Source organism: Phyllobates terribilis, unplaced genomic scaffold (genome assembly GCF_046119375.1).
Source record: "Phyllobates terribilis strain yellow unplaced genomic scaffold, ASM4611937v1 Scaffold_5__5_contigs__length_657084704, whole genome shotgun sequence".
NCBI lineage: Eukaryota > Metazoa > Chordata > Amphibia > Anura > Dendrobatidae > Phyllobates > Phyllobates terribilis.
Window position 1 is genome coordinate 595,750,918 of NW_027362765.1, and position 26,276 is coordinate 595,777,193.

Consider the following 26,276-nt stretch of genomic DNA (forward strand, 5'->3'; position numbering starts at 1 on the left):
CACACGCTTTACAGAGCTCTGTTTATTCAAGACGAGCTGCACCTGCCTCCCACCTGCCCGCTTTGTGCCCTACAATGAAAGGCTTGTTTTTCCTGGAAGTTTGCCTATTAAAAAGAGATTTTCTGCATCCCTGATCTACACATGCCACATTGAAGAAAGTAACGGCAACAGAAGAATTAAGGGCTTCACTGAATGGTTTAATACTTTACCTAATAAAAGGGGCAGCACTCAAGTTTCTGATGCAAAAAGTGATTTTCTTTTATTCAAACCCTCTATTTGCGGCTATTCAGGTATTGAGCCCCTTGTTAACTGATGTCACATATGCTGTGACACTGCAGTCTGTATTTATCAATGCTGTATGGTTTTAGCATTACAAAACTTATAGATCATTCATTTATTAGCTTGCAGGAAGAAACATTGCTATCAACATTTCTCTATGACATTATTCATCGCAATATTATAAATCTAGATGCCATTCCTTGTGAGGTGGACATACCATTAGTGTGACATGGGCAGCCGCACAGCAGCCCTAGAGGGCCACAGCAGGTGGAATTGTGCAGTATGATGAGCTATTGGACTGCAGAGCGCCCACTGGACTGCAGAGCGCTCATTCTTGCAATGGGGCCTCTTTTGTAGAGTTCTGTGCGGAAGAAGAGGACAACAGGGCTCAGCCTTCAACACCGTTAGGCATTTCATTGGTACACCAATTGCAAACCAGACACCATCAACCAACCCCATGTCTGGCCTCACAAATACTCTTGCAGCTGAATGTTTCATAATAGTACAGATTTAAACTGCCATGTGGAGACATGCCATGATTTTGTCCTTATACCTAGGATAAAATGCTCGATAAGTACAGTACACCTGGACATGTAGTTTTGGTGCCTACACAGTTCTAGATACACAAGGTTGTATTTATGCTTCTAAATGTATCCCATCACAAACATATATGGGATATCCTATGCAAATTTCTAATAAATGGACTTCACACATGTAGGAACAATCTGCAAGAACAAGATCTTGTCTGTGCATAGCTGCCATTCCATTTCCAGTGGTGACAGATGAGGTCCCACCTCTAGGACCATAGCCTATGAGGAACTTTTGGCATATCCAGAAGATGTCCAAGGTAGAAATACTCCAGTGAATTAGACAAGTTAATGGCATTAAAGACACTTCAGTCAGCCCCCCCGATCAAATTGTAAATGGCCGATTACAGGTGGTTTTCAACTGTCAAGTATATTGAGACTAACTTTAAATGAATTATCTCTTTAATGTACTGTATATGCCCCATTAAAGGGAGGCTGTCAACCCAAACTGGCAGCATATAGCACCCACAATCAGCAGCTACCAGATGTAAATACTTTGAAAGAAGTTGGTATAGGAGTTATTCTGCAGTACCTGGCAGCTGCTGTTACTCCTTCAATGGAGCTGTGCAGTTCCTTTCTCCATTCAAAGTGTCCACATCCGGTGGCTGACAGAGCTTGTAACAGTGGATGGGGAGGGGTGCCGATGTCAGACCATCACTGACCTGATATTGATGTAACCGAACAACTTCTTATCCTACCTACCTCCCCTTTATATACAAAACATCTTGTTTCATAAAAACATTGCACACCTCCCCCCTACCCCGAAAAAAAACAACAAAAAACTATTCTCTATTTCAATCTAGAGAATAAAGTTTATTATGGAGCTGAAATTTACTTAAACAGTGAAGGTCTATCCATCATGAGAAGTCCTGCATCTCATGAGCGATAGCCTTGTTGTTGACTCCTATCAAATTTAACCTGTTCCATACAAGAATCTTACAGGATTTTGTAGTTGTATTTGAAAATGAACAACACCTTTAAGACATTTCTTTCCTTGCTAAATTTTGTTTTGTTTTTAAAAAAACAAACTCCACTTTACTCGCCTTCCCTGGGTCCACTGGCTGGTCTCCGCTGCTCCCGATACGTGACATTGGCTGTGGTCGTGACACCACATTAACATCTCGGCAGCCAATGCCAGATACCGCCAGACTCAGCACCGGTGGACCTGGGGAAGGTGATTACAGCATGGTTTAGTTTAAAAAAATAAATAAATGCAGCGAGGGACGAATTATATTTGAAAGGGAACAAACCCTTTTTAGGTGCATTTAAAGGGGCTGATTACTGTCCGATGAAAACATGCCGGTGGTCATGTCAGTACCCTTTGACTGAAATTGCTTATGGTAGCATGAAAATAATGGACAGCATGTCACCTCAATTACATAGGAGATATGCTGCCGAGGACTTGATGCTGTATGGAGACAGAATGAGCATGTTAAAGATAAAGATAATGCTGCTCCAATCCGCTCTCCTAACCCTGTATATAGCTACGGTCACTTTAAATCGCATTTTAAACCGCAGCATGACCCCTGCATATGAATGCCACCTAAAGAGGCTAGTAAACAGGCGATGATTGCCTTGTGTACAGCTGATCAGTGGTAATTAACAGGCTGAGATCACCGGATCTTAATGCAACTTTACTACACACTGTACTGTAATATCAGGTGCTGCAAGTCCTGGGGAAGAAGGGGGAGCATGTTCCGTCTGCTTTCTCCAGACACTCATAGGTTAAACAAAGCTGTCGGCCCAGTGCAAAATATATAGCAGGACGTCTCAACTATCAGATTTAATGAAGATATTTTCTAATGTGGCAGATCCAATTACTGGACCCTCAAAGCTATTGTTCTGGTCTAAACCTATGTATGTAAAGACCACCATACTAGAGGTAGAGGGATAACGTCCATGTGCAGCTGATTATAGGGCACATCATGCCCCCATGCCGTCTGTGAAGGCGACATATCTGGACACCTCCAGATTCTGGAAGTTACAAAGGAAAAGGACTTGAGTAAAAATCTTCCTAAATTTCCTTTATTAAGAAAAGTAAAAAGTCTTATTAAATTACTGCTAATCACAATATTTAACACGACAATAGAAAAAGTGCCACTTTACAGAAATGTGCCAGGGTAATAAGAGAAAACATGGTTTTATATGTGGTCTTTTTCTGTATTTAACTTCTTTTTTATTTTTATAATTTTATGCTATTTCCTCACGCTACTTGATTATAACAGCAAGAAATCTGTAATTCGTTCAGTGCTAGGAGTCTCTGAACTGAATAGGGGACTAAATACCCCCATATTGGGCTTTTATTATTTTTTATTTTCTTCGTTGATATTTCTCTGCCCATTTGAAGTCAGATTCCCTGAAGTTTAGAGGATTATTAGTCTAGAACCACACACACTGATAGCAGAGAGCTGAAGAGTCTGCAATACAACAGCCAACTAACAATATGGAGTAGACATTTACCAAATCTCCCAACAATGGAAATATGAACATACATAATGACATCATGTACCAGAGCAGCACGGTGGCTCAGTGGTTAGCACTGTACTGTATACAGAGCAGCACGGAGGCTCAGTGGTTAGCACTGTACTGTATACAGAGCAGCACGGAGGCTCAGTGGTTAGCACTGTACTGTATACAGAGCAGCACGGTGGCTCAGTAGTTAGCACTGTACTGTATACAGAGCAGCACGGAGGCTCAGTGGTTAGCACTGTACTGTATACAGAGCAGCACGGTGGCTCAGTAGTTAGCACTGTACTGTATACAGAGCAGCACGGTGGCTCAGTGGTTAGCACTGTACTGTATACAGAGCAGCATGGAGGCTCAGTGGTTAGCACTGTAGCTTTGCAGCACTGGGGTCTTGGAGTCATATCCCACCAAGGACAACATCTGCATGGAGTTTGTATGAGTTTCCTCTGAGTTCTCCGGTTGGTTGCTCCAAAGACATACTGATAGGGAATTTAGATTGTGAGCCCCAATTTCTCCATTGAGGTCTATGGAGGTTACGGTCTATAAATCAACTATCTATTCCTGGTTACCTTAAATTGCAAAAAAAAAAAAAAAGTTGTCCAAATGGTGGGGGCCCCATGGGCGTGACTCACATCTGTACAATACGACAACTTAGTTGCTGATGAGCGGTGGAGCACCTAAACCAAAAGCACATGTCACTTAGATTAGTAAGGGTGTCCTATAAATCTCTTTTCACCATTACATTTTATCCACTGAGCCACTCTCACTATTTGCCAATCATTTGATCTAACATTAAAGCTGCTTATCCATTTATAACAACGTTCTATAGTCATCTAACAGCCTCATATCAGGTATAACAAAGACAGACAGGTAGATGGCACTGTCTGTGTGACTACTGTGGGACCCTTCTAAAGGGGTCTTGAATAGGAAGTACATCCCTTAATTCAATGGGTGGTAAGACCTTCTGCAGAGATCCCTTCTTTTTAAGTCCTACAAACAAGGTTGTTGGGAAATGATGAAAGCAAAAATGGAAAAACAGATTGAGGCAAGCAAATAGTAGGTCATCCCACTCCCATCCCACATAGTAAGGGGTGTGGTTGTGTTGACCTGCACCAGATAGCGGAGCTTCTTTTACTCTTCACGGGATATAACTAAGAAGACCCCAGGATTTTGCTGCATTACCAATTATCCCCATCATGAATTCGATTTCCGACATGATGATGATGATCCATGTGCTGCACCTTTACTGGGTGTTCAGAGCAGCTGATCATTCACCGAGTGCGGGCGTTTACTGTCAAACAATAACTTTCTCCTTGTGCCTGTAAATGATTCATACAGCGCAGTCCTGTGCGTGTCATCTACAGGAAGAAGGGGATAATGGCCGTATATCTCTGCACAAATGACGAGATCCAAGCAACAGGCTGAATAATGAGCTCAACATGTTTATAGTAAAATGTATCTATATATCTATATTTGTGGCCAATACAAGAAAAGGAAAACAGGATGTCCAAATATCAGCAAATATCCATTTCAAGATTTTCTTTCTGATAATCTGCACAATGCGGGAAATAATCTTGATGAATCTAATCTCGCGGCAGACATTTGGGGGATCTTCTCTGCCCCAATAACTAACTTTTGTTTGTGTGATTATCTGGAATATTTGATATTCTGATATCTTCCTGGTCATTTTATTTTTATTTTTTTCTTACAGTATTGTGATTTTTTTGACTTATTACTGATGATGATGTGCAGAAGTTGCAGTTTGTTACTGACCTGCAGAATACAATGTATATCATTTTTCTTCATTTTTTATTCTATGACCTACAGACCGCTACGCATTTTCTGGTCCTGCCACTATGGCAGGGGGGTCACTAAATTGGCAGCAGAACGATAAAGAGCTTCTTTAATGAAATCACTGGTGTAATGAACATTTGCAGCAGGAAGAAGACACAAGTCTCTTTCCAGGGAACATAAAATTAATTTCAAACCATAAAATTACTCCTGGTGATGCAGGGTAAAATGAAAGTCATATCACAGAAACACTGAGATGGGCTCATGTAGAAATCATTCCAATGTCCACTAAATATTGCGGTTATGTGAACCGATGTGCTGGGAAACATGGCAGGGTGGCAATGAGCCCCTTCATGCAGCAGGGCCCGCTGTGACAGCCACCTCTGCACCCCCTATAGCTACAACTCTCGCCATAGGCAGCTTAAGAGTTTCCGTTGTTTTGACATTATTAAAAGGAGTGTCAGGCATTATGTGGTCATTATGCAAAGCTGGCAGCCATGTTTTCACACTTGCGTATTTTTTACATTTTTTTTTTAAGTTAGATAACCTGTTTCTATGATCCCCACGTAATTACAACTAAATATTTAACCTTAAATACAACCTTTAAAAAATAGTAAATAGTTTTTCATAGTCATAAATGATGAAACGTTTATAGCTGTGATTTTTAATCAGTTTTCCCATCCATAACAGCCTGGAATTATCTTTCACTGCTCTCAGCTCATAAATCTGTCATGTTGCTTTAAGCGAGAATGTAATGGAGCCCAAAGCAACAATTTCATAACTTATGTTGTAAAAATACATATAAAATTCAACGGTAACAATCTAGGGCAGTAAGGTGGCTCAGTGGTTAGCACAACATCTGTAAGGAGTTTGCATATTCTCCCTGTGTTTCCAGGGGGGGGGGGGTGTTCTTCCAGGGTCTTCAATTTCCTCCCACACTCCAAAAATGTAGATTGTGAGCCCCAATAAAGCGCTGTGGAATATGTTGGTGTTATATTAATAAAACCAAAAAAAGATCTATTCTACCATACTGGAGTATGTCAAGCCAAATTTTGATTCCAGATATAGCGGGGTGGACTTTGCCATCTGTCACAGCCAGTTATATACTCTGTCGTCCGTGGTCTTTTAGAAGAAAACCTTCTTGTTTAGTCACTTGTAGAGTTAGTCGGATTACCAAGCAGCAGCACATACATTGCCCAATCCTGCTCTGCTACAGTTCCTGGAACTTTTCATTACCCAGCTCTGATTTGCATCCCCTTATCCCCTGCCCTAGACTTTATGAGCAAACACTGACATATGGTGATAAGAATATATGACAGGACTGTGTGTACATTGCACAAAACAGCAGCTGCTGGGATCTTTATCACCTCCCAACCACCAGCTCACCTGCACTGGGATTTCTGGAAGGGGACCAATCCCTTGTGAAGCTGCTCATGGACTCATTAGTGCAATGCAGAAGGCTTGATTAGTAAATGTACATGTATCAACCTGCCAAGCTGCAAACAATTTGAGATGATCAATCATTAAATCCAAATAAATGTTTCAGTTACTAGTATAGAATGGGTTGGTGACCTACAAGCAGTGACATATGTCATCTCTGATTGGTGCTGGTAGTAGGGATCACATGTGGGTCACATAGAAACTTTTAGGCAGGGCTCAGTTTACAACAGGAAAACTTTGCAAACTACAATGTGAACGCTATTCCCTAGAAGTTACTTGATGGCAATGAAGGAGTTAAGTCACCATTAGTGAATATGATTTATTGAGGAAACAACCTATTATGCCCACTGCAGCAAAGGGACTCTTAATATCAAAAGTAATATTTCTGATAGAGGGAAATGATAGTTTATTCATTCTGGGCATGATAAATTCATAGGAGGCAGCACAACTTACCTTGAGAGAGGCAAAGGATGCACAGTGCCCACCTGGCTGATGCCATGCTGTGTGGGCAATGGCTTCACTGCTGGAGGTAGAAAGTTGACCCTCTGCAATAATCCACTTCTTGTGTCTCCAGGGCGTTGTCTGGCAGGAGACTACAGCAAAAATCGGATTTAGTTTTTAGGGACTTGTAATTCCTCAGCCAGACTGCCCCATTGCTGTCCTGCTCCTTCTCCAGTGGGTAGAGGGTGGTGTGCCAGCTCAGTCCTGGTGCTGCTGAGTGGTGGCTAGTTCATCTCAGCCTGGAGTGTGCTCTGCATGCAGCCTGGATCTGCACTGTACATTGTCATTGATCATGCTGCATGCTCCTGTCTGGCTGCTTTTGGGAAACAGATCTGGAAGAGATAACACCCCTCCTTCAGGTCCAAGACTGCTCACAAGACAATGAAATCCACAGATGGGAAAGTTGATGAAGATGATAGACAAGGTTCACTCCTCAGATCAGTTACATTCTCCAACACATCCTAAGGATGGCAATGTCACCTTAACCCTTCCCTAGCTCTGGCACTCCTTATGGCACTGTGCCTGCTCCAGGAGATACCAGGTTATGGGGTCTTCAGTGGTCCTGCTCAGAGTTCCAGCTCTGTAACAATGTGTCTGTGCAGAGGACACTGAGGAGGATGCTGGAGGCTCAGGAGCACCCTGCATCCAGGGATTCTGCCTCCCTTCTAACAAGTGATGCCTCTGGGTGGATCCTGCTCTCCTAGACAAGCCAGCACTAATGAAGGCAGGAGCAAATGGGCACTCAGCTACACCCAGCTTAATTAATAAACTGCAGCCAGGAGCAGCAGAGGAGGGGCAGGCGGTGGGGGAAACACTCAGATGTACTGGGATGAAGTTAAAAGGGCAAAAGGAAGGAACAGACAAAGCTATCATCAAAACCAATCAGCCAGAAAATGCACTGCCAAAGCCGCAGGCTGGCTGAATGCTGTGTGTTAACCCCCCATGCTAGGAGCACCTGTTTAGAAATAGTGGCCCAGGCTGACAATTTGTAAAACATTTGTGTATTTTCTTGTTTCATTTCAATTTTTCTCTGAAAAAGAAACATATTCTCTTCACAGAGATTCGACAGAAGGGAGAAAGTATTGAAAAATGCACAAGAGGGAGAAAGTATTGAAAAATGCACAAGAGGGAGAAAGTATTGAAAAAGCACAGGTCACCACTTTTTTATTATCATTTGCTTTTGCTTATATTGCACCACCATATTCCACACCTTTACAGATATCATCATCACTGTCCCCATCGGGGCTCACAATCTAAATTCTTTATCAGTATGTCTTTGGAGTGTGGGAGGAAACTGGAGAACCCGGAGGAAACTCACACAAACACAGGGAGAACATACAAACTCCTTGCAGATGTTGTGCTTGGTGGAATTTGAACCCAGGACCCCAGCACTAGCAAAGCAATAGTGCTAACCACCGAGCTGCTTGATGTGGATTGTTCTAAATAGGTGGGTCCCTCTTGAAAATACCCATTCATGCCCATGCTTCATTGTCTGCATACAAACAGCAATGCCCGGAACAACCATGGGACTCTTAATTCAAACTAACAGACTCATATATGTGTGAGGCTGTTGGATCTGGTCAGTAGGCACATTATTGGTTCAGGCTGTTACAAATCATGGTTCCGTACTCCCACCTTGTAATGGAGCTGGTCCAGTACTGCGCGTCTCTGGTCACAAGCGTAGCCATTGGGCAGGGAATCTGTTCCAATCTGGCACTGCGTCTAGTTCTGGTGTTGTGGGATGTGTGAGGACACGGGATGCCTTGTCCCTCACTGATTTCACTGCCCAGGGAAGATGGGACACTATGTTCCCTGGTTGCCAAGAAACGCAGGACGCTGCTTTGTTTGCCAATGAGCAATGGTGGGATTTTGCCCAGACTGTGGTTGAAGCTAGCAGGGAGTGGCTGTCTGGGGATGATTAGGAAGTATTCAATACCTGATCTTTAGGCGGCCTATATAATTCTGCTCCCTGCTCAGTCCTTTGCTGTTTGTTGCAGTTTCCATGTGCTTGGTGGTTTGTGGTGTTAACATTAGGTTTTGCTATTACAGCAGGGTTTTCTCATTTTCCTTTTGGTTACTGTTTCTGGGGTTCCAGCAGAGGTAGTCACCTGGTCCTAGACTGAGCACCAGCCGCATCACCAGATGCCAGCTGTCCGGCAACAGTTGACCTGGGAAGGCCTCTGCCAAAAGTCCCCCTTCCATTTAATGGGAGCTGGGTGAAGAGTATTCCCGGCCCTCAAGGACTCGCCTAGCTGGGCAGTCAGCTCTGATACACCCGTGACAGTAATTGTCACGCCAGATGTGGGAAAGACTTAGTGCAACACAGAGGGAAAAGGGAAAGGGAGCCCAAACACTAGGGAAAGGGGGAAGTGGAGATCTCCCAGTCTGGTCTAGTGTCACCCTGTCTCAACTACCGTCCCTATATTGCCTCTTCGGCAATCACTGCACGCGTGCCTCGCCCTGTCTGTCCCTGGCGTAGGGATGGCAGGAGATGAGCACTAGTCGATCTCCACAAAACTCTATAGACAACAAGTGTAGACAAACAGGGGGAGAATGCTTAGCTTTAGATGACTCCAGACAAATGCAAACTCAGCCTCAAGCTCCAGAGAGGATGAAGTACTGTTCTTACTAAAGCCTCACAAGTAGTAATGAATATAGCCAGCACCTCCCTCTCAGACACACCAGATATATATACACCCAGGCCAGGGAGCTAATTACCAAAGGGATGTAGCTAGGTCCTAGAGACTGCCTCTCATCTAAGAAGATGTCTGCAATGCCAAACGTAGAGATCTCCTGCAACCAACTACAGGGCAACTGTCTGTCACCTCTGATACACCCGTGACAGGTGCATGTTAATAGGCCGAAATCAGTCCCTTTAAATGGATCTTTAAACTTGCCCAGAGGATTTAGATACAGGACTAGAGCAATGAGTTAACGCTTTGCCAGTGATGTAACTTGAAGCTGGTGGGCCCCAATGCAAAACCTCCAACAGGGCTCCAAGTATCAAAGGTCGTTAATACTATTAGTTTAATTATATGCACCCCCTAGACTTCAAGGCACAGGTGTAACGGCAACTTCTGTACAAAATATAGTTACCCCCTTGCCCTTTGCCCTGAATGAAGGAGAGCCTATGCCCAAGGGGTCCCATGATATAAATGCAGATAATGAAGAAAGCTATTGAGATTCCTAGTGTGCAAATGTTGGATTAACCCCTTTACAGCCTGTGGCGTATTAGTACGCACCAGGCTGTCACCCCCTGTTCAGCGCGGGCTCCGGCGGTGAGCCCGCACTGAACCGGGCACATGTCAGCTGATTCTTACAGCTGACATGTGCCCGCAACAGCCGCGGGTGGAATCGCGATCCACCCGCGGCTGTTAACATGTTAAATGCCGCTGTCAATCTCTGACAGCGGCATTTAACATCACCGCGCCGGAAGCGCGTCACTTACCCCGCCCATCGGTGACCCCGTCACGTGATCACGGGTCACTGATGGGTGGACATGACAACCCTGTGTCTGCAGCAGACCCCAGTGGTTGTCAAGTGCTGATCGCTATGAGCGCCACCTAGAGGTCGGCGCTCATAGCACAGGAGTATTTCTGCTACATAGATGTGATCTGCTCATCACCTCTATGTAGCAGAGGCGATCAGACAAGTGCTGTTTCTAGTCTCCTATGGAGACTATAGAAGCATGCAAAAAGTGAAATAAAAATGTTTTTAAAAATATAAAATTTTTTTTAAAAATATAAAAGTTTAAATCACCCCGCTTTCGCCCCATTCAAAATAATAAAATAAAAACCCCACATACACATATTTGGTATCTCCGCGTTCAGAATTGCCCGATCTATCAATATAAAAAAAGAATTAATCCGATCGGTAAACGGCGTAATGAGAAAAAAATTCTAAACGCCAGAATTACCTTTTTTGGTCACTGCAACTTTGCAATAAAATGCAATAACGGGCGATCAAAAAATCGGATCTACCCCAAAATGGTATCAATAAAAACTTCAGCTCGGCACGCAAAAAATAAGCCCTCAGATCCCGAAAAATGGAGACGCTACGGGTCTTGAAAAATGGCGCCATTTTTTTTTTTTTTTAGCAAACTTTGGAATTTTTTTCACCACTTAAATAAAAAAAGAACCTGTACATGTTTGGTGTCTATGAACTCGTAATGACCTGGAGAATTAGAATGGCAGGTCAGTTTTAGCATTAAGTGAACGTGGTAAAAAAAGAAAAAACATCTGTGGAATTGCACTTATTTTGCAATTTCACCACACTTGGAATTTTTTTCCCGTTTTCCCGTACACGATATGGTAAAACCAGTAATGTCGTTCAAAAGTACAACTCTTCCCGCAAAAAATAAGCCCTCACATGGCCATATTGACCAAAAAATAAAAACACTATGGCTCTGGGAACAAGGGGAGCAAAAATGCAAAAACGGAAAATCCCAAGGTTGCGAAGGGTTAAGACTGTATAATTTTACTGTACATTACTTTTCAACCTACATTCTGAACCTCCATTTGTAAGATATGAAGAAAAATGGCTAATGAGAGGAGAAGGAAAATTAAGAAAGTGGTAAACCACAAGAGGAAATGAGCTCTCAGTGATAAGAGAGGATGCAAGAAATTGGCTTCAGTGAAGATGAATGAAAGAACAAATGACTAAAGGGGGTCATTGATAGACGAAAGATAACAACAGGTTTCTGATCGCACCCATGGAACCAGATAAAAGATCAATGAGAAAAATGACCCTTACATTGGACTAACTACATTTTATGCATCAGTGAACTGGAATAAAAAAATCTGCATTGATTGTAAACTACTTGGGTTTTATAACTATTTCAGTAGGAGCGGAAGTTGACGTTACACCACAGTGTAATCAGGGCTCATATTCACCTGGGACAAAACTTAGCATTCTAATTTGTAATAAAAAAAAGTTTAAAGGATTATTCTCATCTCAGCCTTTTTATAACAGAAACAGGAATAACTCTTTCTAGGGTTCAACCACTGGAGGGGGGCCACAGAAACAGCCAAGAGCCACTGTTCTACACTGTTTTTCCTTAACCTCGTCACACCATGGCCGTTTTCTGTTTTTTCGTTTTAGTTTTTTCCTCCCCTTCTTCCCAGAGCCATAACTTTTTTATATTCCCATCAATATGGCCATATGAGGGCTTGTTTTTTTGCAAGACAAGTTGTACTTTTGAGTGGCACCATTGATTGATTATAAATTCTAGGTGCTGTGAAATTGCAAAAAAAAGTGCAATTTCACAATTGGTTTTTGGGTTATTTGTTTACCATGTTCAGTATATGGTAAAACTGACTTGGCAATATGATTCTCCAGGTCAGTACGAGTACGCGGGTACCTAACTTGTATAGTTTATTCTTTTATTTAAGTGGTGAAAAAAAATCTGAAATTTGTATGAAAAAAGTTTTTGCAGATGGTTCAAAAAAAAAATTAGCAATTCAATGGGGACAAAAAGCTACACAATCAAAGACAACATCACCTGTTCGACGACAGGGGTTATCTTTATCATAGAAAAATCTACACAGGCCGAAAGAAAAGGATGCTGTCCAAGCGGATGAAAGAAGATCTAAACAACATCAAGAAAGGATTCAAAGGACACCCGCTCTCACGACACTTTAAGGAGACCCACAACCCATGATATAAAGGACTCAAATTTTATTGTATCCAGACTGTCCCCAAACACTGAAGGTGAGGTGACTACATGAGCCAGATGTCAAGAGTAGAGTTAAGAAAGATTTTTTTGCTAAATAGCTTGGAATCAAAGGGCCTAAACTATGATATAGAACTGTATGCTTTATAAGACTAGTCCGGAAGAGAAACCCTCCAGAAGCCCCCCAAACCCTTACACGACCTACAGAACAATGAGTCACGAGCAGATTGAAATGTACCTAGATCTCTACCCTACTGACGTATCTACTAAACTGTTCTAATCTACAGCACCCATATGTACATACCCTACTCAGGAAGTAAATTTATAGCATATTATATATCATATATTTAATATTAATAGTGTTCATTCAATATTCAACTATTGGTGGCACAAAATTGCCTATGAATCATTCCATGTGATCTATCCTGTATTTTCTATTACATTAATGTTTATTAGCACTTCATTGTCTGAGGCCAGACATATAACAAAAGTTATTTTTTGGTCCTTATTTCCTTATAGGACCCCTTGGGGCATCTGTGATGAACCTTATTTCACCTTCATCATTACAGGCATCAGTGTAGTCAAGTACCTACAGATCCATGCAATAAAATATGAAAGATCCTTGAAGTCTTTATCACAGTCCCTATAGGGCGAACTGGTCCCTCCACTACACTCTTTCATTATACCACATGTGAAAGCCGGATTTCAAATGTTTGTTGGGGTCCCATGTATTCAAAAAGCTTTTAACACTTTTTTTCCTTATTTTATTTTTTTTATATATTTTTTATATTTTTACCTTATAATAAAAAAAAAATGTCTAATACCTTTTCCCCTCTTTTACCCCCTTCCCTGGTTGACATTCTCTTTTAGGTATGTAAATTCTATGTAACTAGCATAATATACAGTGATGAATACTAAATATGTGTGACGTCTTCCTGCTATCCTGCCTTTCTTCAGCTTGAAGATTGTTTTCTGTGGTGGCGGGGCTTCGGACTATAAATTACCCACCTGTGACACCTATTCAGTAGCTCTCCATGCAGTATAATGGGCCTACATACAGTATAATCGCCCGGACTAGTCCTCCAAACAGTAAGATGGCCCCCACACAAACCTTCACACTGTATAATTGCTTGCACACAGTATAATGGCCCCACATAGCCTTCCATATAGTAAAATGCACCCCCCATGGTCCTCCATGCAGGGGCGTACATAGGAATCATGGGGCCCCATAGCAGAAGCTCTAATTGGGCCCCCCCAAAAGAAAATGTAAATAATAGTCGGGGTCACCAAAGATCAGATCTCACAACTTTCCATCCTTTACATAGTAATTTTCCTCCTGCTGAAGTCCTAGATCTCTCTTTCATTGCCCCATAAAGTGTGATGCCACCCTAACACAGTATGATACCCCCATGGTGAATTCCTCCACATACGCAGTGCTATGACCCTACTATACCCAACCTCAACTCCCAGGACAAAGTATGCTGACCCCAACACATTATGATCCCCCAACGGTGAGCCCCTAGAGCTAGAGAGGATGGTACATAATAAGGGAGGGTGTTATACATAATAAAAGAGGAAACTATATAACTAAGGACGGCGCTATACATACATACATTACCTGGTGGACGCAGCACGGCTTGGGTAGTCACTACCGGTACCGAAGTGATTTGGAATATAAAGAACTGCGAGTAAAGCCTTTGAACTGCAATCCCTTGTCTCTGTGCTTCATCGCCGCGCCAGCACTACTAGTGCTGGGACGCTCGCACCATCACTCCCACCATCTACTACACTGCCCTGGGGTTCCACTCTTCCCGTGGGGAGTCACACTACCTCAGCTGCACACACCATCGGCCCCAGCTGTCTGCCTTGCAGCGGCGGTCCGCGCTGACCGCAGTCCACGGGTGGCGTAGTCGGACAATTAACTTAAAACCCTATAAAGACTGCCACTGGTTTGACCACCCTGAGCCACGGGACCGGGTCGCCGCCACGGAGACTACAACCCCCCCCCAGAGACCTGGTTCCGGGTAACCCACTACACGTGTACGCTGGGCCTAGGGGGCGAGTCAACTTTGGCGTAGTCGGCAGGATCGTGACCAACCCGCCACAAACGGGTATTGCGTGCCTGAAAAAGACTTTGCACTTACCTGAGGGAAGTTTCCCGCCAGCCGTCTCCCGCCAATAATGCTAATAATCTTTTAATCCCGAACCAACATGGATTCATGAGGAATCGCTCCTGCCAAACAAACCTGATTGACTTCTACGAGGAGGTTAGCTCTCGAGTAGATCAGGGGGAACCAGTGGATGTCGTGTATCTCGACTTCTCAAAAGCGTTCGATAGCGTGCCACATAATAGGTTGGTATACAAAATGAGAATGATGGGGCTGGGGGAAAATGTCTGAAAGTGGGTAGCTAACTGGCTAAAGGATAGAAGGTGGTTATAAATGGAATATACTCAGATTGGGTAAACGTCACTAGTGGGGTACCACAGGGGTCTGTACTAGGCCCAATGTTATTTAATATCTTTATTAACGACATAGTCAACGGGATAAATAGTAAAATATCAATATTTGCAGATGACACAAAGTTATGTAAAACAATTAATACAAAAGAGGACAGTGCAGACCTACAGAGGGATTTGGATAAGCTGGGTAGGTGGAGCATTAAATGGCAAATGAGGTTTAACGAGGAGAAATGTAAGGTCATACATATGGGAAGGAAAAATGGAAGTCACCAGTACTCACTGAATGGGAAATTATTGGGGAATTCAGAGATGGAGAAGGACTTGGGCATCTTGATTGATAGCAAACTAAATTGGAGTGCCCAAAGTCAGGCCGCTGCTGTAAGGGCAAACAGGGTAATGGGATGTATCAGAAGAGGTATAGCTGCAAAGGATGAGAACATTGTTCTTCCACTGTACAAAGCACTGGTCAGACCACACTTGGAATACTGTGCTCAGTTATGGGCCCCAATATATAGAAAGGATATAAATGAGCTTGAAAAGGTACAAAGGAGGGCAACAAAATTAATAAAGGGAATGGAGGGACTGCAATACCCAGAGAGGTTGGCAAAACTAGGACTATTCAGCCTGGAAAAGAGAAGGTTATGGGGGACATAATAAATGTGTACAAATATGTTAGGGGACAGTATAGAGATCTTGCCCGGGATTTGTTCAAAAGGAGGGATATTACGGTAACAAGAGGGCACTCACTAAAACTGGAAGAGAAAAGGTTTCAGCACCAGCATAGGAAGGGGTTCTTTACGGTAAGAGCAGTGAGAATATGGAATTCACTGAGTGAGGAGACGGTAATGTCGGATTCACTACACCAGTTCAAGCGGGGACTGGATGCATTTCTAGATACCAGGCAGATTTCAGCATATACTTAAAAATAAAATAAAATAGGTTGATACAGGGATTTATTCTGACTGCTGGTTTCAGAGTCGGGAGGGAATTTTTCCTCAGGTGAAGATTGGCCAAATCATTTGGGGTTTTTGCCCTCCTCTGGATCAACTTTAGCAATTACAGAACTAACAGGTCGAACTTGATGGACGCAAGTCTTTATTCGGCTTTACAAACTATGTTACTATGTTACTATGAAAGTGTTTCCCATAAAGGGAAGTTGAATAATGCCGGCCGGTTTCTAATGTGAAAAGTTTTGAAAAAGTATTGCATGTTTTTGAATTGTCTTTGCTCTTTTCCAGCCCGAGGACGTGCTGTGGTTTACCAGGGGGGAATGTAGCGCCCCGAGGGTTCGGTCGCTACAGAGGCATTGCACCTCAACCAGAGGTGTGATGTTCCACTCCCGGGTAAGGATGGAGTGTGGACCAGGGCTCGGTAGGCTGCATGCATCACACACACCCCATTTCCGAGGGACAGCTCAACGGTGCTCCCACTAGACAGAAGTGCAGGCACGACAGCATCTGTCCCTGGCTGGAGTGGGGAGGGGGGAGGAAAACTCAGTGATGTAGGAGCAGGAGGGGACGGTCTCTGGGCACAGGCAGGAGCCCATTGGTTGCAAGTCACCTGGGCTCATACACAGAGAGGGAGGTATATAAGGTGGGCACCATCTTAGAACAGTGTTCAGTCTGAGAGAGGAAGTGACAGAGCAGGGCCTCTGTGGAGCTCTGCTCCGGAGGCGGGCCTAGCCTGTGAGGCCCAGCCAGCACTGGAAGAGAAGAGGAGTTCAGCCAGAGAGGGCTGACAGGGAGCTGCGGCTCAGTCTGGGCCCAGCTCCACAAGGAGGCCTAGAGTGAAGGCCAGAGCCGGCAGAGAGGACAGAAACAGAGAGGAACAGAAAGGAAAGGAAGAAAGGAACAGAACACCAAGAGAGGCCCAGAGACACGAAGGCAGAAGGAACCCTAAGGACCCAGGAGATTGCGGGTGACGGGTTGGCAGAACAGGGTACCGGATCCCAAGTTGGTGGAGGCGACTAATCCTCAGCCAAGGACCAGCGGTCGTGATCACATCTTGGTGCGACCCCTCACTACACCTACTAGAAAGGCACACCACATAGGGTCAGGGAAGTGGACATCCAACATCCCAAGAGAAGGCCCGAGGCAGCTGGACAAAAGTAGTATCACTGGTGGGGCACGGCCAGAGAAAGGAATGGAAGGGAGTCCTGTGCCACACTCTGGAATTGCCTGGGGGTTGACCGAGCCCCTTGCCTGGTGGACGCAGCACGGCTCGGGCAGTCACTACCGGTACCGAAGTGATTTGGAATATAAAGAACTGTGAGTAAAGCCTTTGAACTGCAATCCCACGTCTCTGTGCTTCATCTCCGCACCAGCACTACTAGTGCTGGGACGCTCGCACCATCACTCCCACCATCTACTACACTGCCCGGGGGTTCCACTCTTCCCGTGGGGAGTCACACTACCTCAGCTGCACACACCATCGGTGTTATGTTCTGCTACCAGAGCTAAGGAAAGAGAGGAGATCTGTCCCTACGATAGAACTCAGCTGAATCCCTACGATGTAACAGGGAACCTGATCCTGCGATCAGACCTGCTAAAGTCCTAAGCTAGTCTGTACGAAGACCTATAGATGTGGGGGAGGAATCCCTACAAGTACTAAGGACTGGGAGGAATATGGGACACCTCCTAACAGAAATAGTAGCAGACAGACGAACAAACAAACAAAATATATAGAACATAGAGGTCAGTAAACCAAGCAAACTAACAGAGCAAGACACAGAGCACAGGCTAGCTAGAAAGTAGATATACAATGAAGTCCAGCAAAGCCAGAAGGGCGGAGCAGGATTAAATAGGCCAACAAGGTCATGTGACCAGCAAAGGAAAAAAAACCTAACAGCAAGGTTCTAACAGTACCCCCCCTTCTAAGAGGATCCTCCGGATCCCCTAGGACCAGGCTTATCAGGAAATCTCCTGTGAAACGCTCTGATAAGTCTGGACGCGGAAACATCATCTGACCTCACCCAAGAGTTATCCTCGGGTCCGAAACCTTTCCAGGCCACAAGATACTGCAAACTACCTCTATACCGTCTAGAGTCAAGGATGCGAGAAATTTCATATTCCCCGTCCTCCACCACCGGAGGAACAGAGGCAGAGGCGTCACCATCCGACACAACAGCTTTTTTTAACAGAGAGACATGAAAGACCGGATTAATTCTCCAGGAGGTAGGAACCTCCAACCTAACAGCAGATTGGTTGACAACCTGAAGCACCTTAAAGGGCCCTACAAACTTGGGACCCAATTTCTTAGAAGGAATCCTCAACCGCAGATTCCTAGAGGACAACCAAACCATGTCACCAACAGCGAACAAAACCTCCTGTCGTTTCCTATCAAAGTAGTCTTTAGATTTTCTGTTGGCCTCCTGAAGATTACCACGCACATCCGTCCAAACTCTTTCCAAATCACCGGAAAAATTCTCCTCCTCAGGCACGGCAGATCCCAACTTGGAGAACGACCCAAACGACGGATGTCTCCCAGAACAACAAAAAAAAGGCGAACAACCAGCAGAAGAAGATGTATGATTGTTCAGAGCAAATTCGGCAAGTGGCAGAAACTCAGACCACCCCTCTTGATTGTCTGCCACAAAACAACGCAAGAACTGCTCAACATCCTGGTTTTTCCTTTCTGTCTGGCCATTAGATTCAGGATGATATCCGGACGAAAACGACAAATGAATTCCCAACCTGTCACAAAAGGCACGCCAAAAACGAGCCATGAACTGAGGACCCCTATCAGAAACAATGTCAGTAGGAACGCCATGAAGTCTGACAATTTCCTTGACAAAGGCCTTAGCGAGAGTTTTAGCGCAGGGCAGTTTGATGAAGGGAACCAAGTGACACATCTTGCTAAAACGGTCCACGACCACCCAGATGACAGTAAAACCCTCAGAGGGGGGAAGGTCAGTTATAAAGTCCATAGCCAAATGTGTCCAAGGAGCACTGGGGACCTCCAAAGGACAAAGCAACCCCGCAGCAGGAGTATGTGAGGACTTAGATCTAGCACATACAGTACATTGGCGTACCCACTTAATGACTTCCTTCTGCCATCCAGGCCACCAAAAACTGCGACCCACCAGTCTCTTGGTCTCAGAGATTCCGGGATGACCTGCCAACCGAGATTCGTGACACTCAACAAACAAATCTCTCCTAAAGGTCCCAGGCACATACAACCTCCCATGAGGAGTGTTAGATGGGGCATTCTCCTGAGCTTTAAGAATCTCATCTTCCAAAACGGAGTCTAAAGCAGCTATCACAACACCTTCTTGTAAAATGTTTTCCTCTTTCTCAGCACCGACTATGGGAGAAAAACTGCGAGACAAGGCATCCGCCTTAACATTCTTAGTACCAGGGATGTAGGTAACGGAGAAATTAAACCGCGAGAAAAACAGTGCCCACCTAGCCTGACGGGCATTCAGGCGCTTGGCAGCGTCAAGATATATCAGATTTTTATGATCCGTAAGAACCTGAACGGGAAATTCCGCACCTTCCAAGAAGTGGCGCCAGTGTTCAAATGCGAGTTTAATAGCCAATAATTCCCGATTACCAATATCGTAATTCAATTCAGTCTCCGAAAAATTTTTTGAAAAAAAGGCACAGGGATGTAATCCATCCCCGTTATCCTGAGACAATACTGCGCCAACCCCCACAGAGGAAGCATCAACCTCAACCAAAAACGGCCTAGTAACATCAGGCTGCATAAGGATGGGAGCAGAGGTGAACCTCTCCTTGAGATACACAAAAGCTTCAATGGCCTCAGAAGACCACTGAACCGCATCAGCACCTTTCCTGGTGAGATCAGTCAGAGGTTTGACAATACTAGAAAAATTTTTTATGAATTTTCTATAGTAATTGGCGAAACCCAAAAACCTCTGTATCGATTTCAGACCAATAGGCCTAGGCCATTCCTGCACAGCCTGAACCTTAACCGGATCCATCTCAAAACCTTTGCTGGAGATAATGTAGCCCAAAAAACTAATTCTCTGTACAGCGAACTCACATTTCTCCAGCTTAGCAAAAAGCGAATTGTCCATTAATAACTGTAATACCTCACGCACGCTCCGCCAATGAGACTCCAGATCTGGCGAATAAATCAAAATGTCATCCAAATACACAACCACATTTTTACCGATCAAAGGTCTAAGGATGTCATTAATCAGATTCTGAAAAAATGCAGGAGCATTAGTAAGACCAAAAGGCATAACCAGATTCTCAAAATGACCCACAGGAGTGTTAAAAGCAGTCTTCCATTCATCACCCTCCTTCATGCGCAACAGATTGTATGCCCCCTTAAGGTCAATTTTAGAGAATTTGCTGGCTGGACTTACTGTTATGTTCTGCTACCAGAGCTAAGGAAAGAGAGGAGATCTGTCCCTACGATAGAACTCAGCTGAATCCCTACGATGTAACAGGGAACCTGATCCTGCGATCAGACCTGCTAAAGTCCTAAGCTAGTCTGTACGAAGACCTATAGATGTGGGGGAGGAATCCCTACAAGTACTAAGGACTGGGAGGAATATGGGACACCTCCTAACAGAAATAGTAGCAGACAGACGAACAAACAAACAAAATATATAGAACATAGAGGTCAGTAAACCAAGCAAACTAACAGAGCAAGACACAGAGCACAGGCTAGCTAGAAAGTAGATATACAATGAAGTCCAGCAAAGCCAGAAGGGCGGAGCAGGATTAAATAGGCCAACAAGGTCATGTGACCAGCAAAGGAAAAAAAAACCTAACAGCAAGGTTCTAACAATCGGCCCCAGCGGTCTGCCTTGCAGCGGCGGTCCGCGCTGACCACAGTCCACGGGTGGCGTAGTCGGACAATTAACTTAAAACCCTATAAAGACTGCCACTGGTTTGACCACCCTGAGCCACGGGACCGGGTCGCCACCACGGAGACTACAACCCCCCCCAGAGACCTGGTTCCGGGTAACCCACTACACATGTACGCTGGGCCCAGGGGGCGAGTCAAGTACACTATATACTAAGGGACTGTGCTATACATAATACGGCTACATTCCTGCATCTGTGTGCAGTGTCGGTGTGCTGCACTGTTTTACCGACGCATTGAGCATGTCCTATTCTAATCCTCAAAATCGGATCAGAACAGGTCATTCTCTGACCCTCTTAGATCTCATTCTCAGATCCGTGATTTTCATGGATGTGTGAATGGATCTATAAAACTGTACGAGTCTGTGGACCATCCTATAAAAAAATCTGGCAGCACACGGACATTTCACACAAATGTGAGAATGCAGCCTAAGGGATTTTACAGATAACATTATCACTCCAAGTCACACAGTGCAGATACAGAATAATATTTACATCCAGGCACTTACCGCTGACGTCTCGTCTGATCAGAGTCGGTTTCTGCTGCTTCTTCTCCATCTGGTCAGACCTTCATGTCGACATCTCCCAGCCACGACTCGTCTTGTCACGATGATCTCCAGCCTAGAAAATAATAAGGTCACATATTGTATGCATACATGTGTCTCCCCCGCTCTGTTTCCCTGAATACAGATATTTAACCCCCCATTAATATACTATTAGTCACTTAGTAATCAAAATATAAAGTGATAAGCAGCACTGTGCCCCCCATTAACTATAATCTCCACCGGCCAATAATATAAATTATTCAGTCTCTGTGACTCTCCCCAATTAACTGTAAGGCTATGTGCACACGGAAAACATACAAGGCTTCACAGTACAAGCAAAGTGAAACCCCCATAATTGCTCTCTCCCAGCACCCCCATCATTGCTCTCTCCCACCACCTCCATCATTGCTCTCTCCCTGCACCCCCCATCATTGCTCTGTCCCAGCACCCCCATCATTGCTCTGTCCCAGCACCCCCGTCATTGCTCTCTCCCAGCACCCCCGTCATTGCTCTCTCCCAGCACCCCCATCATTGCTCTCTCCCAGCACCCCCATCATTGCTCTCTCTCAGCACCCCATCATTGCTCTGTCCCAGCACCTCCATCATTGCTCTCTCCCTGCCCCCCATCATTGCTCTGTCCCTGCAACCCCATCATTGCTCTGTCCCAGCACCGCCATCATTGCTCTCTCCCAGCCGGCATCATTGCTCGGTCCCAGCACCTCCATCATTGCTCTCTCCCAGCACCCCCATCATTGCTCTCCCCAGCCCCATTATCGCTCTTCCCAGCCCAATCATTCCTCTCCCCAGCCCCATTGCTCTTCCAAGACCCATCAACCCCATCATTCCTCTCCCCAGCCCCATCATTGCTCTCCCAAGCCCCATCATTACTCTCCCCAGCACCATCATTTCTCTCCCCAGCCCCATCAGCCCCATTATTGCTCTTCCCAGCCCCATCAGCCCCATTATTGCTCTTCCCAGCCCCATTATTGTTCTCCCCAGCCCCATCAGCCCCATTGTTTCTCTCCCCGGCCCCATCCGCCCCATCATTCCTCTTCCCGGCCCTATCAGCCCCATCATTCCTCTCCCCGGCCCCATCAGCCCCATCATTGCTCTCCCCAGCCCCATCATTCCTCTCCCCAGCCCCATCATTCCTCTCCCCAGCTCCATCAGCCCAATTATTGCTCTCCCCAGCCCCATCATTGCTCTCCCCAGCCCCACCATCCCATTATTCCTCTCTCCAGCCCCATCAGCCCCATTATTGCTCTTCTGGCCCCATCAGCCCCATCATTCCTCTTCCCAGCCCTATCAGCCCCATCATTCCTCTCCCTGGCCCCATCAGCCCCATTATTGCTCTCCTCAGCCCCATCATTCCTCTCCCCAGCCCCATCAACTCCATTATTCCTCTCCCCAGCCCCATTATTGCTCACCCCAGCCCACCATCCCATCATTGCTCTCCCCAGCCCCACCATCCCCATCATTGCTCTCCCCAGCCCTCGCCATTACTCTCCCCAGCCCCATCATTGCTCTCCCCAGTCCCACCATCCCATTATTCCTCTCCCCAGCCCCATCAACCCCATCATTCCTCTCCCCAGCCCCATTATTGCTCTTCCCAGCCCCATTATTGCTCTTCCCAGCCCCATTATTGCTCTTCCCAGCCCCATCATTCCTCTCCCCAGCCCCATTATTGCTCTTCCCAGCCCCATTATTGCTCTTCCCAGACCCATCATTCCTCTCCCCAGCCCCATCAGCCCCAATATTGCTCTCCCCAGCCCCATCAGCCCCATTATTGCTCTTCCCAGCCCCATCACTCCTCTCCCCAGCCCCATCAACCCCATTATTGCTCTTCCCAGCCCCATCATTCCTCTCCCTGCCCCATCAGCTCCAATATTGCTCTCCCCAGCTCCATCATCCCCATTATTCCTCTCCCCAGCCCCATCACTCCTCTCCCCAGCCCCATCAGCCCCATTATTGCTCTTCCCAGCCCTATCATTCCTCTCCCCAGCCCCATCAGTCCCATTATTGCTCTCCCCAGCCCCACCATCCCACCATTGCTCTCCCCCCACCTCCCCTCCCCAGCGTTTCAGTAAAAAAAAAACAAAACAACAACTTACCTCAGCTCACTTCCCTGCAGCATCCTCCTGGTTGCCGGCAGCTTTCTTCCTGACCCAGGCGCGCGCTGCATGATGACGTCATCAAGCTGTGCGCACCTGGATCAGGGAGGAAGCAGAGGACGAACCCTCCAGCTCCGCTGCTATTCTCCTCCTGACAGCAGCAGGGCTCCATGGATCGCTCACTGACCGCCACGTGCAGGGAGCAGCTGCACCTTGCGGGCTCCTTGGTGCAGCTGCATGGTGGGGACCCGGCGCAGCAGCACCGGCAGCAGTATGTCCACCCCTGGACTGCTATGGGGCCCCCCCGGCTCACGGGCCCCATAGCAGTTGTGTGGTCTGCCGCCATTAGCGGTACGCCACTGCCTCCATGCAATAAAATGCACTCCCCATGGTCCTCCGTGCAATAAAATCCACCCCCATGGTCCTCCACACAATATTGTGCACCCCCCATGGTCCTCCACATAATATAATGCACCCCCTTGGTCCTCCACACAGTATAATGTGGCCCCCATAGGGCTTACTGTGGCACCCATATGGCTTAGTGTGGCCCCCATAGGGCTTAGTTCAGACCCCATAGGTCATAGTGCGGCCCCCATAGGGTATAGTGTGGCCCTCATAGGGCATAGTACGTCCGCCATAGGGTATAGTGTGGCCCCCATAGGGCATAGTGCAGCCCCCATATGGCATAGTGTTGCCCCCATAGGGCATAGTGTGGCACCCATAGGGCAAAGTGCGACCCCATATGGCTTAGTGTGGCCCCCATAGGGCATAGTGCGGCCCCATATGGCTTAGTGTGGCCCCCATAGGGCATAGTGGAGTCTCCATAGGGCTTAATGCATCCCCATATGGCTTAGTGTGGCCCCCATAAGGCGACCCCCATAGGACAACCCCCATAGGGCATAGTGCGGCCCCCATATGGTATAGTGCGGCCCCCATAGGGTATAGTGCGGACCCCATAGGGCATAGTGCAGCCACAGTCCTCCAGTAATATGGGCACCACATTTAAATACATAAATACATACGGATTTACCGCTCCTCATTCCCCCGCTGCTTCAATGTCTGCAGCACGTCTCTCTCATCAGCTCCACTGCCTGACCCAGCATGGTGTGATCAAGTAACGTCATTGCACCTCTGTGTCAGATGCAGAGTGGGAATGATGGGAGAGGGAGTGTCACATGACTCTCCCTCCTCCATCATTGCTTTCAACTGTATCAGCATCTGCCGCTCACGGGCCCCATAGCAGTCGCGTGCCTGCCGCCATTGACGGTACGCCACTGAGCACTGCACTTTGACTTGTATTTGAACTAACCAACTACTTGACTAACATCCCTCTAACAGGAAATAGTCCTGTTTAATACACTAATGGACTTTCAAAAACTACAAAGGAGCGTTCCTTCCCACTCCAAGTTTTGATTTTTTATACTTAGTGTAAATTAATTATATGTATTGGAAATTTTGTATGATCTATTGAATCCTTATTTTTACAAAGGAATCCGTGTTATTCACTACCAAAGTCAGTTGATTGTAATGGCATATTTTTATGTACTTTTTATATTGTGTATCCAGGGGTGTACATATAAATCATAGGGGCCTATAGCAGTTCTAATTGTGCCCCACCAAAAAATAAATAAATAAATGATGGGGTCACAGAAGAGCATAACTCCCAACTTTGCAGCCTTTACATAGTAATTTTCCTCCTGCTGAAGTCCTAGATGCCACTTTCGTTGACCCATAAAGTATGATGCCAACAAAAGTGGCCCCCAAACACAGTATGATACCCCCATGGTGCATTCCTCCCCTTTAGCCTCCACATGCGCAGTATAATGACCCTTCTGTACCCCTCCTCAACTCCCAAGGCAAAGTATGGTGACCCCAACACAATATGATCCCCCAGCTGTGACCCCGACACAGTCCTCCATGCACTACAATGGCCCTACATACAGTATAATAGCCCCACACCTCTCCACAATGTATAATGGCCCCCATCAGCCCTGCAAACAGTATAATGGACCCAACACAGCCCTCCACACAGTATGATGGATACCACATTTCTCAAAATGGCGCAAAAATTGAACCAAAGTTTCAGTTGTGCATAAAAATCTACTTAGGGTGTGACTGGAGTACATTTGTGACAAACGTTAAGACTTTTTCAAAAATCACAAATGATGAATTAGGGGAAAATATTTGGAATCCCTAAACTCCTTCCACAATGGTGAGCATAAAATACAGCAGTGTACGCATGTAAAATTAAAAAAGGGGCAAATAGAAAGATGAATATCGCGCAAACAAACAAGGCACAAAACACTAAAAATGTAATGTCAAAGATGAAAGCTGGGGGAAAGGGTTGCGCAGATCCCACCACTTTCACAAGTTTGTCAGGGGACACAACTCCTCTGTCTCCAATCATCAGGACAATTACGCAATTGACTGATGATGAGTGATGGATGAGGCCGTGGCTGCTTCCACTACTTATTGGAGAACTCACAGTGAGTGTATGGTATATACACCTCCAATTCCAATACATGGAATACATATATATACCCCGGTACGGTCACTGCCAACTCCACTATAACAAAAAGAACTACTA

General features: G+C 45.6%; 1 protein-coding gene across 1 annotated transcript in view; it reads right to left on the reverse strand.

The window, feature by feature from the left end:
- Positions 1 to 7,806, reverse strand: part of RET (ret proto-oncogene) — a 96,252-nt gene extending 88,446 nt beyond the window's left edge. The window contains exon 1 of the mRNA XM_073686003.1: positions 7,017 to 7,806. Within this exon, the coding sequence (XP_073542104.1) occupies positions 7,017 to 7,062 (46 nt within the window). The 5' untranslated portion in view covers positions 7,063 to 7,806. The remainder of the gene's footprint in view (positions 1 to 7,016) is intronic.
- Positions 7,807 to 26,276: the final 18,470 nt, after the last annotated feature.